This window comes from Microcaecilia unicolor, chromosome 1 (assembly GCF_901765095.1).
Source record: "Microcaecilia unicolor chromosome 1, aMicUni1.1, whole genome shotgun sequence".
Classification (NCBI taxonomy): Eukaryota; Metazoa; Chordata; class Amphibia; order Gymnophiona; family Siphonopidae; genus Microcaecilia; species Microcaecilia unicolor.
This window is the reverse complement of record NC_044031.1, coordinates 92,267,672-92,284,669: the sequence shown is the minus strand read 5'-3', so window position 1 is coordinate 92,284,669 and position 16,998 is coordinate 92,267,672. Positions and strand designations below refer to the sequence as shown.

Here is a 16,998-nt window from a genome sequence, read left to right as displayed (position 1 = left end):
GAGGACAAGCAGGCAGCTTGTTCTCACTGATGGGTGACGTCCACGGCAGCCCCTCCAATCGGAACACTTTCTAGCAAAGTCCTTTGCTAGTCCTCGCGCGCCGATGCGCACCGCGCATGCGCGGCCGTCTTCCCGCCCGAACCGGCTCGTGCCGGCCAGTCTTCTTTTGTCCGCGCTCGGTACGGTCGTGTTTCGCCGTTCGCGCCCCAAAGTTGACCTCGCGCGTCGTTTATCGACTTCGTTCTAAAAAAAAAAAAAAAGGTGTCGGAAGGAGACCTTTATGGTTTTCTCCCTTCCCGTACTTCCAGTCTTTGCCCCGGTAAGTTTTCTTTCGTCGTCGGGGTAGGCCCTATTTAGGCCTCGGTCGAAGTTTTTCTTCCCCCTATTTTTGCGGTGCCATTTTCGCCATTTCGAGTTTTGATCTCGCCGGCGCGATTTTTCCACCCATGACATCGAAGTCTTCCAGCGGCTTCAAGAAGTGCACCCAGTGCGCCCGGGTAATCTCGCTCACTGACAGGCACGCGTCGTGTCTTCAGTGTCTGGGGGCTGGGCACCGCCCTCAGGCCTGTAGTCTGTGTTCCCTTTTACAAAAGCGGACTCAGGTAGCGAGGTTAGCCCAGTGGAACATTTTGTTCTCGGGCTCTTCGTCGGCATCGGCACCGGGAGTATCGACTGCTTCGACGTCGTCGGCGCCTGGACCTTCATCTTCGCCCCCGATTGCATCGAGTGCATCGAGGCATCGGCCCTCTGCATCGGGGTGACATCGGAAGGCTGCGTCGGCGTCGGTGGTATCGAGACCTCCTTGTCTGCTGATGTCGTCGGACGGTGGTGCTTCGTCTGGAGTGCAGGTGAGGGCTGTCCATTCCCCTGATGGTGGCGGTGAGCCTTCGGGTGGGTCTCCCCCCATCCCGAGGGCTCCTGCGGTACAGCCCCCCCGAGACCGACCTCCTTCGGTCTCGGCCCCGAGGAAGCGACGGCTGGATTCTATGTCCTCCTCGTCGGTGCCGGGAAGCTCCAGTGACATGCTTCATTCCAAGAAGTCGAAGAAGCATCGTCACCGGTCCCCTTCCCGTGTCGGCACCGAGAGCTCTGGGTCGCCGAGGGAGTCGGCACCCAGTAGGCATCGGCACCGAGAGGACCGCTCGCCCTCTGTTCAAGAGGTGTCGATGCGCTCCCCTTTGGACAGCCCGGAACAGCCTCCACACCCGGAACAGACTCTGACATCGATGCCTGCATCGGCTTCCATGCCTTTTTCTACAGCCGCTCTGAACGAGAGTCTCCGGGCCGTTCTCCCAGAGATCCTGGGAGAGCTGTTGCGCCCTACCCCTCCGGTACCGGGGGTGCTTGCGCCACCGGTACCGTCGAGCGAGGCGCCGGCTGGCCCATTGCCCGGGGTGAGGTCTCCGGCGTCGGTGCTGCGTGCGGTACCGACTGCGGTAGCCTCCCAGGAAGGCTCCCCGACTACGTCGGCGGAGGGAGCTTCGCCGGTGCGGACGAGGGAGTCTACCTCTCGACGCTCCCACCGTGGCCGTGGTTCCACGGAGTTGAGCCGGGCACGGTTGCAGACACAGGTCCGTGAACTTGTGTCTGACACCGATGGTGAGGCCTCGTGGGAAGAAGAAGAAGACGGCAGAGATTTCTCTGACGAGGAGTCTGAGGGTCTCCCTTCTGATCCCACTCCCTCTCCTGAAAGACGGCTTTCTTCCCCCCCGAGAGTCTGTCTTTCGCTTCCTTTGTCCGGGAGATGTCTACGGCCATCCCCTTCCCGGTGGTTGTGGAGGACGAGCCCAGGGCTGAAATGTTTGAGCTCCTGGACTATCCTTCTCTACCTAAGGAAGCGTCCACAGTACCAATGCATCATGTCCTCAAAAAGACATTGCTGGCGAACTGGACCAAGCCATTAAGTAATCCCCACATTCCCAAGAAGATCGAGTCCCAGTACCGGATCCATGGGGACCCAGAGCTGATGCGCACTCAGTTGCCTCACGACTCTGGAGTTGTGGTAGAGCAGCTCCACCAGCGGGACACCGCATTCGACAAGTTCTCCCCGCCGGCAGCCTTCAGCCTCTACCTCTACAGGTAGAAGATTTTTTGGGGAGGAAGACTGTTCCCTACTCTTCTGGCAAGCGTAGGTACAATCCTCCTTCTCGACAGCCTGCGGCCCAGGCTAAGCCCCAGCGCGCTCGCTCTCGTCAGCAGCGTGTGCCTCAGCAAGGCCCCTCGGCTCCCCAGCAAAAGCAAGGGACGAGCTTTTGACTGGCTCCAGCAGAGCATAGCCGACATCCAAGTGTCAGTGCCGGGCAACCTACCAGTCGGGGGGAGGTTTGAAAGCTTTTCACCTAAGGTGGCCTCTCATAACCTCCGATCAGTGGGTTCTCCAAATAGTCCGGCAAGGGTACACCCTCAATTTGGCCTCAAAACCTCCAAATTGTCCACCGGGAGCTCAATCTTACAGCTTCCAACATAAGCAGGTACTTGCAGAGGAACTCTCCGCCCTTCTCAGCGCCAATGCGGTCGAGCCCGTGCCATCCGGGCAAGAAGGGCTGGGATTCTTTTCCAGGTACTTCCTTGTGGAAAAGAAAACAGGGGGGATGCGTCCCATCCTAGACCTAAGGGCCCTGAACAAATATCTGGTCAAAGAAAAGTTCAGGATGCTTTCCCTGGGCACCCTTCTCCCCATGATTCAGCAAAACGATTGGCTATGCTCTCTGGACTTGAAGGACGCCTACATGCACATCCCGATACTGCCAGCTCACAGACAGTATCTGCGATTTCAGCTGGGCACACGTCACTTTCAGTACTGTGTGCTACCCTTTGGGCTCGCCTTTGCGCCCAGAGTGTTCACAAAGTGCTTGGCTGTAGTAGCAGCGGCACTTCGCAGACTGGGGGTTCACGTGTTCCCATATCTCGACGATTGGCTGGTGAAGAACACATCCGAGGCAGGAGCCCTGCAGTCCATGCAGATGACTATTCGCCTCCTGGAGCTACTGGGGTTTGTGATAAATTATCCAAAGTCCCATCTTCTCCCAGTGCAGAAACTCAAATTCATAGGAGCTCTGCTGGATTCTCGGACGGCTCGCGCCTATCTCCCAGAGACGAGAGCCAACAACTTGTTGTCCCTCGTCTCGCGGGTGCGAGCTTCCCAGCAGATCACAGCTCGGCAGTTGTTGAGGTTGCTGGGCCATATGGCCTCCACAGTTCATGTGACTCCCATGGCCCACCTTCACATGAGATCTGCTCAATGGACCCTAGCTTCCCAGTGGTTTCAGGCTGCTGGGGATCTAGAAGACGTGATCCACCTGTCCACGAGTTTTCTCAAATCCCTGTATTGGTGGACGATTTGGTCCAATTTGACTCTGGGACGTCCTTTCCAAATTCCTCAGCCACAAAACGTGCTGACCACGGATGCGTCTCTCCTGGGATGGGGAGCTCATGTCGATGGGCTTCACACCCAAGGAAGCTGGTCCCTCCAGGAACGCGATCTGCAGATCAATCTTCTGGAGTTACGAGCGATCTGGAACGCCCTGAAGGCTTTCAGAGATCGGCTGTCCCACCAAATTATCCAAATTCAGACAGACAACCAGGTTGCCATGTATTACGTTAACAAGCAGGGGGGCACCGGATCTCGCCCCCTGTGTCAGGAAGCCGTCAGCATGTGGCTCTGGGCTCGCCGTCACGGCATGGTGCTCCAAGCCACATATCTGGCAGGCGTAAACAACAGTCTGGCCGACAGGCTGAGCCGGATTATGCAACCTCACGAGTGGTCGCTCAACTCCAGTGTGGTGCGCCAGATCTTCCAGGTGTGGGGCACCCCCTTGGTAGATCTCTTCGCATCTCGAGCCAACCACAAGGTCCCTCAGTTCTGTTCCAGACTTCAGGCCCACGGCAGACTGGCATCGGATGCCTTCCTCCTGGACTGGGGGGAGGGTCTGCTGTATGCTTATCCTCCCATACCTCTGGTGGGGAAGACTTTGTTGAAACCTCAAGCAAGACCGAGGCACCATGATTCTGATTGCTCCTTTTGGCCGCGTCAGATCTGGTTCCCTCTTCTTCTGGAGTTGTCCTCCGAAGAACCGTGGAGATTGGAGTGTTTTCCGACCCTTATCACACAGGACGAAGGGGCGCTTCTGCATCCCAGCCTCCGGTCCCTGGCTCTCACGGCCTGGATGTTGAGAGCGTAGACTTTGCCTCTTTGGGTCTGTCAGAGGGTGTCTCCCGCATCTTGCTTGCTTCCAGGAAAGATTCCACTAAGAGGAGTTACTTCTTTCTGTGGAGGAGGTTTGCCGTCTGGTGTGACAGCAAGACCCTAGATCCTCGCTCTTGTCCTACACAGACCCTGCTTGAATACCTTCTGCACTTGTCTGAGTCTGGTCTCAAGACCAACTCTGTAAGGGTTCACCTTAGTGCAATCAGTGCATACCATTACCGTGTGGAAGGTAAGCCGATCTCAGGACAGCCTTTAGTTGTTCGCTTCATGAGAGGTTTGCTTTTGTCAAAGCCCCCTGTCAAGCCTCCTACAGTGTCATGGGATCTCAGTGTCGTTCTCACTCAGCTGATGAAACCTCCTTTTGAGCCACTGAACTCCTGCCATCTGAAGTACTTGACCTGGAAGGTCATTTTCTTGGTGGCAGTTACTTCAGCTCGTAGAGTCAGTGAGCTTCAGGCCCTGGTAGCCCAGGCCCCTTACACCAAATTTCATCATAACAGAGTTAGTCCTCCGCACTCACCCTAAGTTCTTGCCAAAGGTTGTGTCGGAGTTCCATCTGAACCAGTCAATTGTCTTGCCAACATTCTTTCCCCCGTCCTCATTCCTGCCCCTGCTGAACGTCAGCTGCACACATTGGACTGCAAGAGAGCATTGGCCTTCTATCTGGAGCGGACACAGCCCAACAGACAGTCCGCCCAATGTTTGTTTCTTTTGATCCCAACAGGAGGGGAGTGGCTGTAGGAAAACGCACCATATCCAATTGGCTAGCAGATTGCATTTCCTTCACTTATGCCCAGGCTGGGCTGGCTCTTGAGGGTCATGTCACGGCTCATAATGTTAGAGCCATGGCAGCGTCGGTAGCCCACTTGAAGTCAGCCACTATTGAAGAGATTTGCAAAGCTGCGACGTGGTCATCTGTCCACACATTCACATCTCATTACTGCCTGCAGCAGGATACCCCGACGCGACAGTCGGTTCGGGCAGTCAGTGCTTCAGAATCTGTTCGGGGTTTAGAATCCAACTCCACCCCCCTAGGCCCATGTTTGTTCTGTTCCAGGCTGCACTCTCAGTTAGTTGGTAAATTGTTTAGGTCAATCTCAGTTATGTCCTCGCCGTTGCGAGGCCCAATTGACCATGGTTGTTGTTTTGAGTGAGCCTGGGGGCTAGGGAGACCCCATCAGTGAGAACAAGCAGCCTGCTTGTCCTCGGAGAAAGCGAATGCTACATACCTGTAGAAGGTATTCTCCGAGGACAGCAGGCTGATTGTTCTCACAAACCCGCCCGCCTCCCCTTTGGAGTTGTGTCTTCCCTTCTCTTTGTCTTGCTACGTATGAGACTGGCCAGCACGAGCCAGTTCGGGCAGGAAGACGGCCGCGCATGCGCGGTGCACATCGGCGCGCGAGGACTAGCAAAGGACTTTGCTAGAAAGTGTTCCGATTGGAGGGGCTGCCGTGGACGTCACCCATCAGTGAGAACAATCAGCCTGCTGTCCTCGGAGAATACCTTCTACAGGTATGTAGCATTCGCTTTTCACTATCTGGTCGTGACTTGAATACAGGCTTGTAATCTGTTTTATAATAGTGCAAAGCTGCATGCAGTTTCAAAATACTGATTACATATATTGCTTCATATTTCCCCCTCTTACCCTAAATGCCTTTTATATGCAACAAAATCATGAATATTTGCTTGCTCATATAGTTTTAGATGTCTGAAAATCTGTTACATGAATCCAACCTGTGCATATAATTCTTCCTTTTATACCTGTAGATACCAGTGAAGAGTTTGAAAGTTTACCCAGATTTCAGGGCAGTGAGAATAAACATTTTTTTCTGGGTTACATTTTCATTATGATTTACAGATTTATGTAGTTCCTATGTTCTTCGTTTGCATTGTATCAGATACAGTGTAACTTTTCTGCTCTGGCTGATACTGTTAACTGCATGTCCAGTTTTTCAGTATGTAAAGTAAAATGTGTTTTCACAACATAACTGTGTTGTGTAGTTATAAAAGTATAACTCACATTGAGCTTAGATTTGTGAAACATAATAAAATCTAAAATTCAAATCTCTTTTTGGCCTTTCTGTAACCTTACTAACTTTGGGTACTGCAGTTGTGTGGTTATTCATGTTCTATACCTCTGGGGCCATAAATGGTCTTGATAGGGCTGCAGTTCATGGTTCTTTCTATGACTGTTATGCAAGGAGCAAACAAATCCACATCAGCACCCTAAAAATATATAATTATAGTAATGTAGTAAATGATGGCTGATAAAGATCTGCATGGTCCATTTAGTGTGCCCAACAGTACCATTCCTTATTGAAAGGATTATAGAACCAACAATCCAGTAGTATTGTATTTTACTTGTTAAGTTCCCAGTATACAGTGACTTCCCCTCTCCCCCCCCCCCCCCCCACTGAGATCTAAAAGACCTGCACTCATACAGTATGAATGTGGTATAAAATACACATCTTTAAAAATATCACACAAAAAAAAGAAAGATTAAAACAAAAAAAAAGCATAGATAAAACAATCCGTATCTCATACCCCTGTAGCATATTACTCATTATACACCCTTCCCAATTATTACTTATCATGACAGAACATTTCTCCTAACGGTTCCCTTAAAAACGTAATCGCCATTACATAATAACCTTGCTAGCGCCTGTTTCATTTGTGTGAGAAATGGGCCTTTTTACTAGTCTTAAATAAGATTATGATCTCTTTAACCATGAGGTGGGTAGTTTCTCTTGCCAATCAGAAAACACAGAAGCATAAAACATGAAAAATACTCATTTACAATAGTGTTCAGAGTGCAGTGAGAACCAGATGTTCTCATCTGACTTGTACATTTCTGTTCAAGTCACAGTTGATAACAGAACAATGGAAAGAAGGGGAAAAACATGCTTTGGCTGCAGCTTAGAAAGTCTTTCTTAGCCGGAGAAGAAAATATGCGGTCTAAAAAGCAGTACATTTTTGCAACGAGTTAGGCCCCAAAGTCTGAATTTCACCCAAAATATGGCATAAGCAAGTAAATAAAATGTATTGGTAAGATTGTTCCTTTGTATAAATTGTGTTCTGCTTTGGTGCAGTTTGTATTGTTCATGGTAGAATATAAAGTGAAATCCAGTCAGATTAAATAAGTTTAAGATCTGAGCTAAGAGCTGATCACAATTCCTTTTAGGCATTTTGGTAGAGACCGAGAATGATTATAATTTGGAGGGCGACAATGATATGTGACTGTCTCTGGGAACAGGTAACTAAAGTAATGGCTCTAAAATGTTGAGAATGGCTGATTTTTCATGACATGGGTCTATAAGCAGTCTGCAAAAATTACATGTTTTAACTTTTGTAAAACTTTTTTTCACATAAAAGAATGGGCTTTCGACTGTTTTATTACAAATTGTTTGCTCTAACAGAATTGATTAAAACCTCATTTTATTTCTGGTGATTTTAGTTTCCCTTTCCCAGAGATGATCACATATATGATGATGATTTATTTATTTATTGCATTTGTATCCCACATTTTCCGAGGACAAGCAGGCTGCTTGTTATCACTGATGGGTGACGTCCACGGCAGCCCCTCCAATCGGAAACTTCTCTAGCAAAGTCCTTTGCTAGTCGTCGCGCGCCCGCGCGCACCGCGCATGCGCGGCCGTCTTCCCGCCCGAAACCGGCTCGAGCCGGCCAGTCTTCTTTCGTCCGCACTCGGTACGGCTGTGTTTTTGCCGTGTCGAGCCCCGGAGAGTCGACCTCGCGCGTCCGTTGTTTTAATCAACGTGTTTTTTCTTCGGAAAAGTTCTAATTTCGTGCGGAAAGTGCTCCGAAAACCCCCTTGGGTTTCGTTTGCCCCTTCCTATATTTCCAGTCTTTGCCCCGGTAAGTTTTCTTTCGTCGTCGGGGTAGGCCTCTTTTAGGCCTCGGTCGAGATTTTTCTCCCTCAAAGTTTTGGTGCTCAAATTCGTCATTTCGGATTTTGATTTCGCCGGCGTGATTTTTCCGCCAATGACATCGAAGCCTTCCAGCGGCTTCAAGAAGTGCACCCAGTGCGCCCGGGTAATCTCGCTCACTGATAGGCACTCTTCGTGTCTTCAGTGTCTGGGGGCTGAGCACCGTCCTCAGAACTGTAGTCTGTGTTCCCTGTTACAAAGGCGGACTCAGGTAGCGAGATTGGCCCAGTGGAACGTTTTGTTCTCGGGCTCTTCGTCGGCATCGGCACCGGGGTCATCGAGTGCATCGACGTCATCAGCGTCCAGACCTTCATCCTCGGCCGCCAGTGCATCGAGTGCATCGAGGCATCGGCCCTCTGCATCGGCGCCGAGACATCGGATAGCTGCATCGACGTCGGTGGTACCGGGACCTCGTCTCCTGATGTCGTCGGACGGTGGTGCATCGTCAGGAGTGCAGGTGAGGGCTGTCCATTCCCCTGCTGGTGGCGGTGAGCCTTCGGGTGGGTCTCCCCCTACCCTGAGGGCTCCTGCGGTACAGCCCCCCCCGGGATCGACCTGCTTCAACCTCGGCCCCGAGGAAGCGACGGATGGATTCTACGTCCTCCTCATCCGTGCCGGGGAGCTCCGGTGACATGCTTCGGAAGAAGTCTAAGAAGCATCGACACCGGTCTCCTCCCCACGTCGGCACCGAGAGCTCTGGGTCGCCGAGGGAGTCGGCACCCAGCAGGCATCGGCACCGAGAGGACCGCTCACCCTCTGTTCAGGAGGTGTAGATGCGCTCCACTCTGGACAGCCCGGAACAGCCTCCACGCCCGGAACAGGTTCTGACGTCGACGCCTGCATCGGCCTCCATGCCTTTCTCTGCAGCCGCTCTGAACGAGAGCCTCCGGGCCGTTCTCCCAGAGATTCTGGGAGAGCTGTTGCGCCCTACCCCTCCGGTACCGGCGGTGCTTGCGCCTCCGGTACCGTCGAGCGTGGCGCCGGCTGGCCCATCGCCCGGGGTTAAGGTCCCCGACGTCGGTACCGCGTGCGGTGCCGACTGCGGCCACCTCCCAGGAAGGCTCCCCGACTACGTCGGCGGAGGGAGCTTCGCCGATGCGGGCAAGGGAGTCTACCTCTCGACGTCCCCATCGTGGACGTGGCTCCACTGAGTCGAGCCGGGCGAGGTTGCAGACACAGGTCCGTGAACTTGTGTCTGACACCGAGGGTGAGGTCTCGTGGGAAGAGGAAGAAGACCCCAGATATTTCTCTGACGAGGAGTCTGAGGGTCTTCCTTCCGATCCTACTCCCTCTCCTGAAAGACAGCTTTCTCCTCCTGAGAGTCTGTCTTTCGCTTCCTTTGTCCGGGAGATGTCTACGGCCATCCCCTTCCCGGTGGTTGTGGAGGACGAGCCCAGGGCTGAAATGTTTGAGCTCCTGGACTATCCTTCTCCACCTAAGGAAGCGTCCACTGTTCCCTTGCATCATGTCCTAAAAAAGACATTGCTTGCGAACTGGACCAAGCCACTAAGTAATCCCCACATCCCCAAGAAGATCGAGTCCCAGTACCGGATCCATGGGGACCCAGAGCTGATGCGCACTCAGTTGCCTCATGACTCTGGAGTTGTGGATCTGGCCCTAAAGAAGGCTAAGAGTTCTAGGGAGCATGCTTCGGCGCCCCCGGGCAAAGACTCTAGAACCTTAGACTCCTTTGGGAGAAAGGCCTACCATTCCTCTATGCTCGTGGCCAAAATCCAGTCTTACCAGCTCTACACGAGCATACACATGCGGAACAATGTGTGGCAGTTGGCGGGCTTGGTTGATGCTCTCCCCCCTGAGCAAGCCAAGCCTTTTCAGGAGGTGGTCAGGCAGCTGAAGGCGTGCAAAAAATTCCTGGCCAGAGGGGTGTATGACACCTTTGATGTTGCGTCCAGGGCCGCTGCTCAAGGTGTGGTGATGCGCAGGCTCTCATGGCTGCGTGCCTCCGACCTAGAGAATAGACTCCAGCAGCGGATTGCGGACTCGCCTTGCCGTGTGGACAATATTTTTGGAGAGAAAGTCGAGCAGGTGGTAGAGTCTCTCCACCAGCGGGACACCGCATTCGACAAGTTCTCCCGCCGGCAGCCTTCAGCCTCTACCTCTACAGGTAGAAGATTTTTTGGGGGAAGGAAGACTGTTCCCTATGCTTCTGGTAAGCGTAGGTACAATCCTCCTTCTCGACAGCCTGCGGCCCAGGCTAAGCCCCAGCGTGCTCGCTCTCGTCAGCAGCGTGCGCCTCAGCAGGGCCCCGCGGCTCCCCAGCAAAAGCAAGGGGCGAGCTTTTGACTGGCTCCAGCAGAGCATAGCCGACATCCAAGTGTCAGTGTCGGGCGACCTGCCAGTCGGAGGGAGGTTGAAAGCTTTTCACCAAAGGTGGCCTCTCATAACCTCCGATCAGTGGGTTCTGCAAATAGTCCGGCAAGGATACACCCTCAATTTGGCCTCAAAACCTCCAAATTGTCCACCGGGAGCTCAGTCTTACAGCTTCCAGCACAGGCAGGTACTTGCAGAGGAACTCTCCGCCCTTTTCAGCGCCAATGCGGTCGAGCCCGTGCCATCCGGGCAAGAAGGGCTGGGATTCTTTTCCAGGTACTTCCTTGTGGAAAAGAAAACAGGGGGGATGCGTCCCATCCTAGACCTAAGGGCCCTGAACAAATATCTCGTAAGAGAAAAGTTCAGGATGCTTTCCCTGGGCACCCTTCTCCCCATGATTCAGCAAAACGATTGGCTATGCTCTCTGGACTTGAAGGATGCCTACACACACATCCCGATACTGCCAGCTCACAGACAGTATCTGCGATTTCAGTTGGGCACACGCCACTTCCAGTACTGTGTGCTACCCTTTGGGCTCGCCTCTGCGCCCAGGGTGTTCACAAAGTGCCTAGCTGTGGTAGCAGCGGCACTTCGCAGGCTGGGGGTGCACGTGTTCCCATATCTCGACGATTGGCTGGTGAAGAACACATCCGAGGCAGGAGCCCTGCAGTCCATGCAGATGACTATTCGCCTCCTGGAGCTACTGGGGTTTGTGATAAATTATCCAAGTCCCATCTTCTCCCAGTGCAGAAACTCGAATTCATAGGAGCTCTGCTGGATTCTCGGACGGCTCGCGCCTATCTCCCAGAGACGAGGGCCAACAACTTGTTGTCCCTCGTCTTGCGGGTGCGAGCGTCCCAGCAGATCACAGCTCGGCAGATGTTGAGATTGCTGGGCCACATGGCCTCCACAGTTCATGTGACTCCCATGGCCCGTCTTCACATGAGATCTGCTCAATGGACCCTAGCCTCCCAGTGGTATCAGGCTGCTGGGGGTCTAGAAGACGTGATCCACCTGTCCACGAGTTTTCTCGAATCCCTGTATTGGTGGACAATCTGGTCCAATTTGACTCTGGGACGTCCTTTCCAAATTCCTCAGCCACAAAAAGTGCTGACAACGGATGCGTCTCTCCTGGGATGGGGAGCTCATGTCGATGGGCTTCACACCCAAGGAAAGCTGGTCCCTCCAGGAACGCGGTCTACAGATTCAATCTCTGGAGTTGCGAGCGATCTGGAACGCTCTGAAGGCTTTCAGAGATCGGCTGGCCATCAATTATCCAAATTCAGACAGACAACCAGGTTGCCATGTACTATGTCAACAAGCAGGGGGCACCGGATCTCGCCCCCTGTGTCAGGAAGCCGTCAGCATGTGGCTCTGGGCTCGCCGTCTCGGCATGGTGCTCCAAGCCACATATCTGGCAGGCGTAAACAACAGTCTGGCCGACAGACTGAGCCGGATTATGCAACCTCACGAGTGGTCGCTCAACTCCAGAGTGGTGCGCCAGATCTTCCAAGCGTGGGGCACCCCCTTGGTGGATCTCTTCGCATCTCGAGTGAACCACAAAGTCCCTCAGTTCTGTTCCAGGCTTCAGGCCCCCGGCAGACTGGCATCGGATGCCTTCCTCCTGGATTGGGGGGAGGGCCTGCTGTATGCTTATCCTCCCATTCCTCTGGTGGGGAAGACTTTGTTGAAACTCAAGCAAGACCGAGGCACCATGATTCTGATTGCTCCTTTTTGGCCGCGTCAGATCTGGTTCCCTCTTCTTCTGGAGTTATCCTCCGAAGAACCGTGGAGATTGGAGTGTTTTCCGACCCTCATCACGCAGGACGAAGGGGCTCTTCTGCATCCCAGCCTCCGGTCCCTGGCTCTCACGGCCTGGATGTTGAGAGCGTAGACTTTGCCTCTTTGGGTCTGTCAGAGGGTGTCTCCCGCGTCTTGCTTGCTTCCAGGAAAGATTCCACTAAGAGGAGTTACTTCTTCTTTCTGTGGAGGAGGTTTGCCGTCTGGTGTGACAGCAAGGCCCTAGCTCCTCGCTCTTGTCCTACACAGACCCTGCTTGAATACCTTCTGCACTTGTCTGAGTCTGGTCTCAAGACCAACTCTGTAAGAGTTCACCTTAGCGCAATCAGTGCATACCATTACCATGTGGAAGGTAAGCCGATCTCAGGACAGCCTTTAGTTGTTCGCTTCATGAGAGGTTTGCTTTTGTCAAAGCCCCCTGTCAAGCCTCCTACAGTGTCATGGGATCTCAATGTCGTTCTTACCCAGCTGATGAAACCTCCTTTTGAGCCACTGAATTCCTGCCATCTGAAGTACTTGACCTGGAAGGTCATTTTCTTGGTGGCAGTCACTTCAGCTCGTAGAGTCAGTGAGCTTCAGGCCCTGGTAGCCCAGGCCCCTTATACCAAATTTCATCATAACAGAGTAGTCCTCCGCACTCACCCTAAGTTCTTGCCAAAGGTCGTGTCGGAGTTCCATCTGAACCAGTCAATTGTCTTGCCAACATTCTTTCCCCGTCCTCATTCCTGCCCTGCTGAACGTCAGCTGCACACATTGGACTGCAAGAGAGCATTGGCCTTCTATCTGGAGCGGACACAGCCCCACAGACAGTCCGCCCAATTGTTTGTTTCTTTTGATCCCAATAGGAGGGGAGTGGCTGTAGGGAAACGCACCATATCCAATTGGCTAGCAGATTGCATTTCCTTCACTTACGCCCAGGCGGGGCTGCCTCTTGAGGGTCATGTCACGGCTCATAATGTTAGAGCCATGGCTGCGTCGGTAGCCCACTTGAAGTCAGCCTCCATTGAAGAAATTTGCAAAGCTGCGACGTGGTCATCTGTCCACACATTCACATCTCATTACTGCCTGCAGCAGGATACCCGACGCGACAGTCGGTTCGGGCAGTCAGTTCTTCAGAACCTGTTTGGGCTTTAGGATCCAACTCCACCCCCCGAGGGCCCTGTTTGTTCTGTTCCAGGCTGCACTCTCAGTTAGTTGGTAATTTTTTAGGTCAATCTCAGTTATGTCCTCGCCGTTGCGAGGCCCAATTGACCATGGTTGTTGTTTTGAGTGAGCCTGGGGGCTAGGGATACCCCATCAGTGAGAACAAACAGCCTGCTTGTCCTCGGAGAAAGCGAATGCTACATACCTGTAGAAGGTATTCTCCGAGGACAGCAGGCTGATTGTTCTCACAAACCCGCCCGCCTCCCCTTTGGAGTTGTGTCTTCCCTTGAAGTGTATTGTCTTGCTACATACTGGACTGGCCGGCTCGAGCCGGTTTCGGGCGGGAAGACGGCCGCGCATGCGCGGTGCGCGCGGGTGCGCGAGGACTAGCAAAGGACTTTGCTAGAGAAGTTTCCGATTGGAGGGGCTGCCGTGGACGTCACCCATCAGTGAGAACAATCAGCCTGCTGTCCTCGGAGAATACCTTCTACAGGTATGTAGCATTCGCTTTTTCCCACCTCTTTGCAGGCTCAATGTGGCTTACAATGTGTCGTTATTGGTAGATAGTAGATTGGGAGATAACAGTTAGTGGTACATAGAGAATAGCATAATGATGACATTACAAAGCAGAATTAAACTACCTGCTAAAATAAGAAAAAAGTAATTTACTTTCAATGTGTTTTTCTGGTCATATGGTTTTATATTTTTAGACAAATGACCATGGAAACAGTGGAATCGCAGCAGGATGGAAATACAATGGATTCAGTGGGAGAGAATGAGTCTATTCAGATACAAACTCAACCTGGCCAAACTGTTGCTCAGGTAATATAAAACAAAAGAATCTAGGCAAAAAAGTGAACTTGTATTGGTTATTAAAGGTGAAAATGTGGAGTTGAAATAATTGAAATTACAATATGCGTTTGTGTTAAGAATCCATCAGTTGAGCAAGAAATATTACATGGCTATCTTTCAATCAGATTTATCTGATGTTTCTGTCAGACTGGGTGTCAGTGTAAAGGCACTGGGTTCAAGCTAAAATAAAATAAGGCATACTGCTGGATCAGTGTTAGGAAATTTAGGAATGTGTAGTCTGATGCATAGCACACTTGGACTAGTGATTCAGTCAAAGTTTTGGGATACCGTGAACTACTCATTTATATTCTAACATCATTGTTGGCTCATATTTCTGAAGATAATTATTGTAAGCTAGTTATGAATATATAAAGTTAGTCCAATTAAACTTTCTTGAACATGTGTGAGGGTCTTGACTTTAGGTTTTATCTTAACCAGCAATAGAAGCTCTTTCATTTCTTACACGATCTTTTTATTTAGAAACGGGGCTGTGTATAACCAAGCAAAGGAACCTGGGTTTCACTCCTCCTCCCACCCTTGCTGATCAGTGTTCTCTGCTCCTTGGGTCAGCTGAGACTGGGATGCTACAAAGGTTTGGAGAGAGTCATTGTCATTGCACAGTGGTGACTGATATGGTGGCCAGATTTAAGCCCCATGATTGTAGGACCCTGGTGCATGAACCTTGGCTGAGGATTTTCTCAGCAATGACTGAACTGTGTAAGTTGGGAGGTAGAGGTAATGGATTGTTAAAGGGGAAAAATCCCTGGGGAGTTGTGAATGAAAGTTAATGGTGCCGGAATCCAGCAATAGATCTGTTTTCTATTGAAAGCCCTAAGGAGCAGGAGAGAACCACTGAGTTACAAAAAAAAAAAAAAAAAAAGGGACCAAGTTCCCTAGTTTGAATTGATGAAACTCAAGATGGTTGAACTATGTAGGAAACTGCCTGTTTTCTTTCAAAAGTGCCTGGCAAAAGGGAAATGACTTTGTAGTACAACCATAAACATATAGAAACAGACCAGAGTTAAATGGAAAGGGAAGCGCAGAGTCCCATGAGGATGATGATTCTAATTTCCATAGCGTCCCACACATCAATCCAGAGATGAATGGGTTATGTCCCTCTGTGAGCAGGTGGAGATAGAGAGGACTTCAGAGGTTTACTACATGTGGTCATGTTCGCCACCTTAACCTCAGTATTCTCTCTAGCAGGTGGATGGTCATGACCATGCATCTCTGGATTGATTGGCTCCTGGCCTGGTTCCTTGGGTGCAGTGTAGCTTTTGGGGTTGAGATGACCCGGGCTTCGGGGCTCAGTATATACCTGGTAGTGCCAGGTCCCTCCCCCTATTGGTCCTATTCTGCTGTGCCGTAAGGGGCTTTGGCTGAGATTTCTTCAGTCTCTCTCTCTCTGTCTCACTCACTCATTCTTTCTCTCTCTCAAAAAAAAAAAAAAGTTGGCTGTTTGGACACAGCAAACCAAATTAAGACAGCTCTTCAGCCTGGTCACACTTGTGCTGCAAGCTTAGGCTGGTTTGTAGTACCGGCTCACTGTGGAAGGACTGGCATTACCTGCGGATCCCCTAAGGGGTGAGTTTTTTTTACACTTGCAGTGCTAGCGTGTGAACATGGCTCCTGCAGCAGCCTGTGAGCAGCGGCAGGCATTTGTCCTGGCTGTTACCATGCCAACCCTCTGACCACAGCCTGACACCAGGGAGCGGCTTCTCTTTCACGGCTCATTTTGGCGGGCATGGTGAACATTTTCTTGGGCGCGCCTGCCTGAGGGCGCCATCTTTCCCGCCGCGCCACATGGTAAACTTGAGGGACTGGTGCGATCTTGGGACCTCCTTCCGGTGATTCCGGCAGCCTTGCTTGCTGACTGTCCTGCCACTCCTGTGGGATTCCATTCACCTGGTGGCTTTGCAGGCATATATGACTGTGGGAGTAGGGTTAGTTAACCCTGTTTCTCCACTGAGTACCTTGCAGGAACAAGGCCCTCTGGGAGAGAATGCTTGGGGGGGGGGGGGGGGTTAGACCCCTTTCATTCTGCAGGCGCCCGCAGCTTCCCGGGCAGCCATGGGTGGTGGTCCACAAGGTCCATGAAGTGGCTCTGTTGGATTGGCGACCCTAAAGGCAAGTAATTTTTTTTTTGTTTTTTTTTTGTTACATTTGTACCCCGCGCTTTCCCACTCATGGCAGGCTCAATGCGGCTTACATGGGGCAATGGAGGGTTAAGTGACTTGCCCAGAGTCACAAGGAGTTGCCTGTGCCTGAAGTGGGAATCGAACTCAGTTCCCCAGGACCAAAGTCCACCACCCTAACCACTAGGCCACTCCTCCGCTCCAATGGCTTTAGGGGTTTATTCTGGTGGTAAATGCCGGTGCTTTGCCTACTTGAATTCTCACAAAGTCTATTTTTGTTTTAATGTGCCTCTGATTGGGGCTTCTCTTTGGCGGTTCTGGTCTGGGAGGAGGCATAATGGGACGAAGACGGCTTCTGCTGTTATGAGAGAGGTTTGGTTCTAGGCTCTACCTTTTAGAGCCATAGTGAGTTGGGCCCTGGGTCCCTCTGGAACACTATCTGGTGTCACCTATCAGTCCGTGTTTTTAGGCGCCTGGCAGGGTTAAAAGTGATATATTCCTGCAGTTACATTGAGGATGTTGTCTTCCACCTTGCCTGCCTTCACAGTTTCTGGAGTTTCTTCTAGCCTGCTTTTTCTCCTTG

General features: G+C 51.7%; 1 protein-coding gene across 7 annotated transcripts in view; it reads left to right on the top strand.

Annotated features, from left to right (window-relative positions):
* CREM (cAMP responsive element modulator) overlaps window positions 1–16,998 on the top strand; it is a 443,843-nt gene that overhangs the window by 114,912 nt on the left and 311,933 nt on the right. For all 7 annotated transcript variants that reach the window (XR_003941665.1, XR_003941662.1, XR_003941664.1 and 4 more), the window contains one exon: window positions 14,139–14,250. Coding sequence is in view for 4 of the 7 variants with exons in the window: in XM_030198982.1 (XP_030054842.1) it covers window positions 14,143–14,250 (108 nt within the window). In the remaining 3 variants the exon portion in view is untranslated. The remainder of the gene's footprint in view (window positions 1–14,138; window positions 14,251–16,998) is intronic.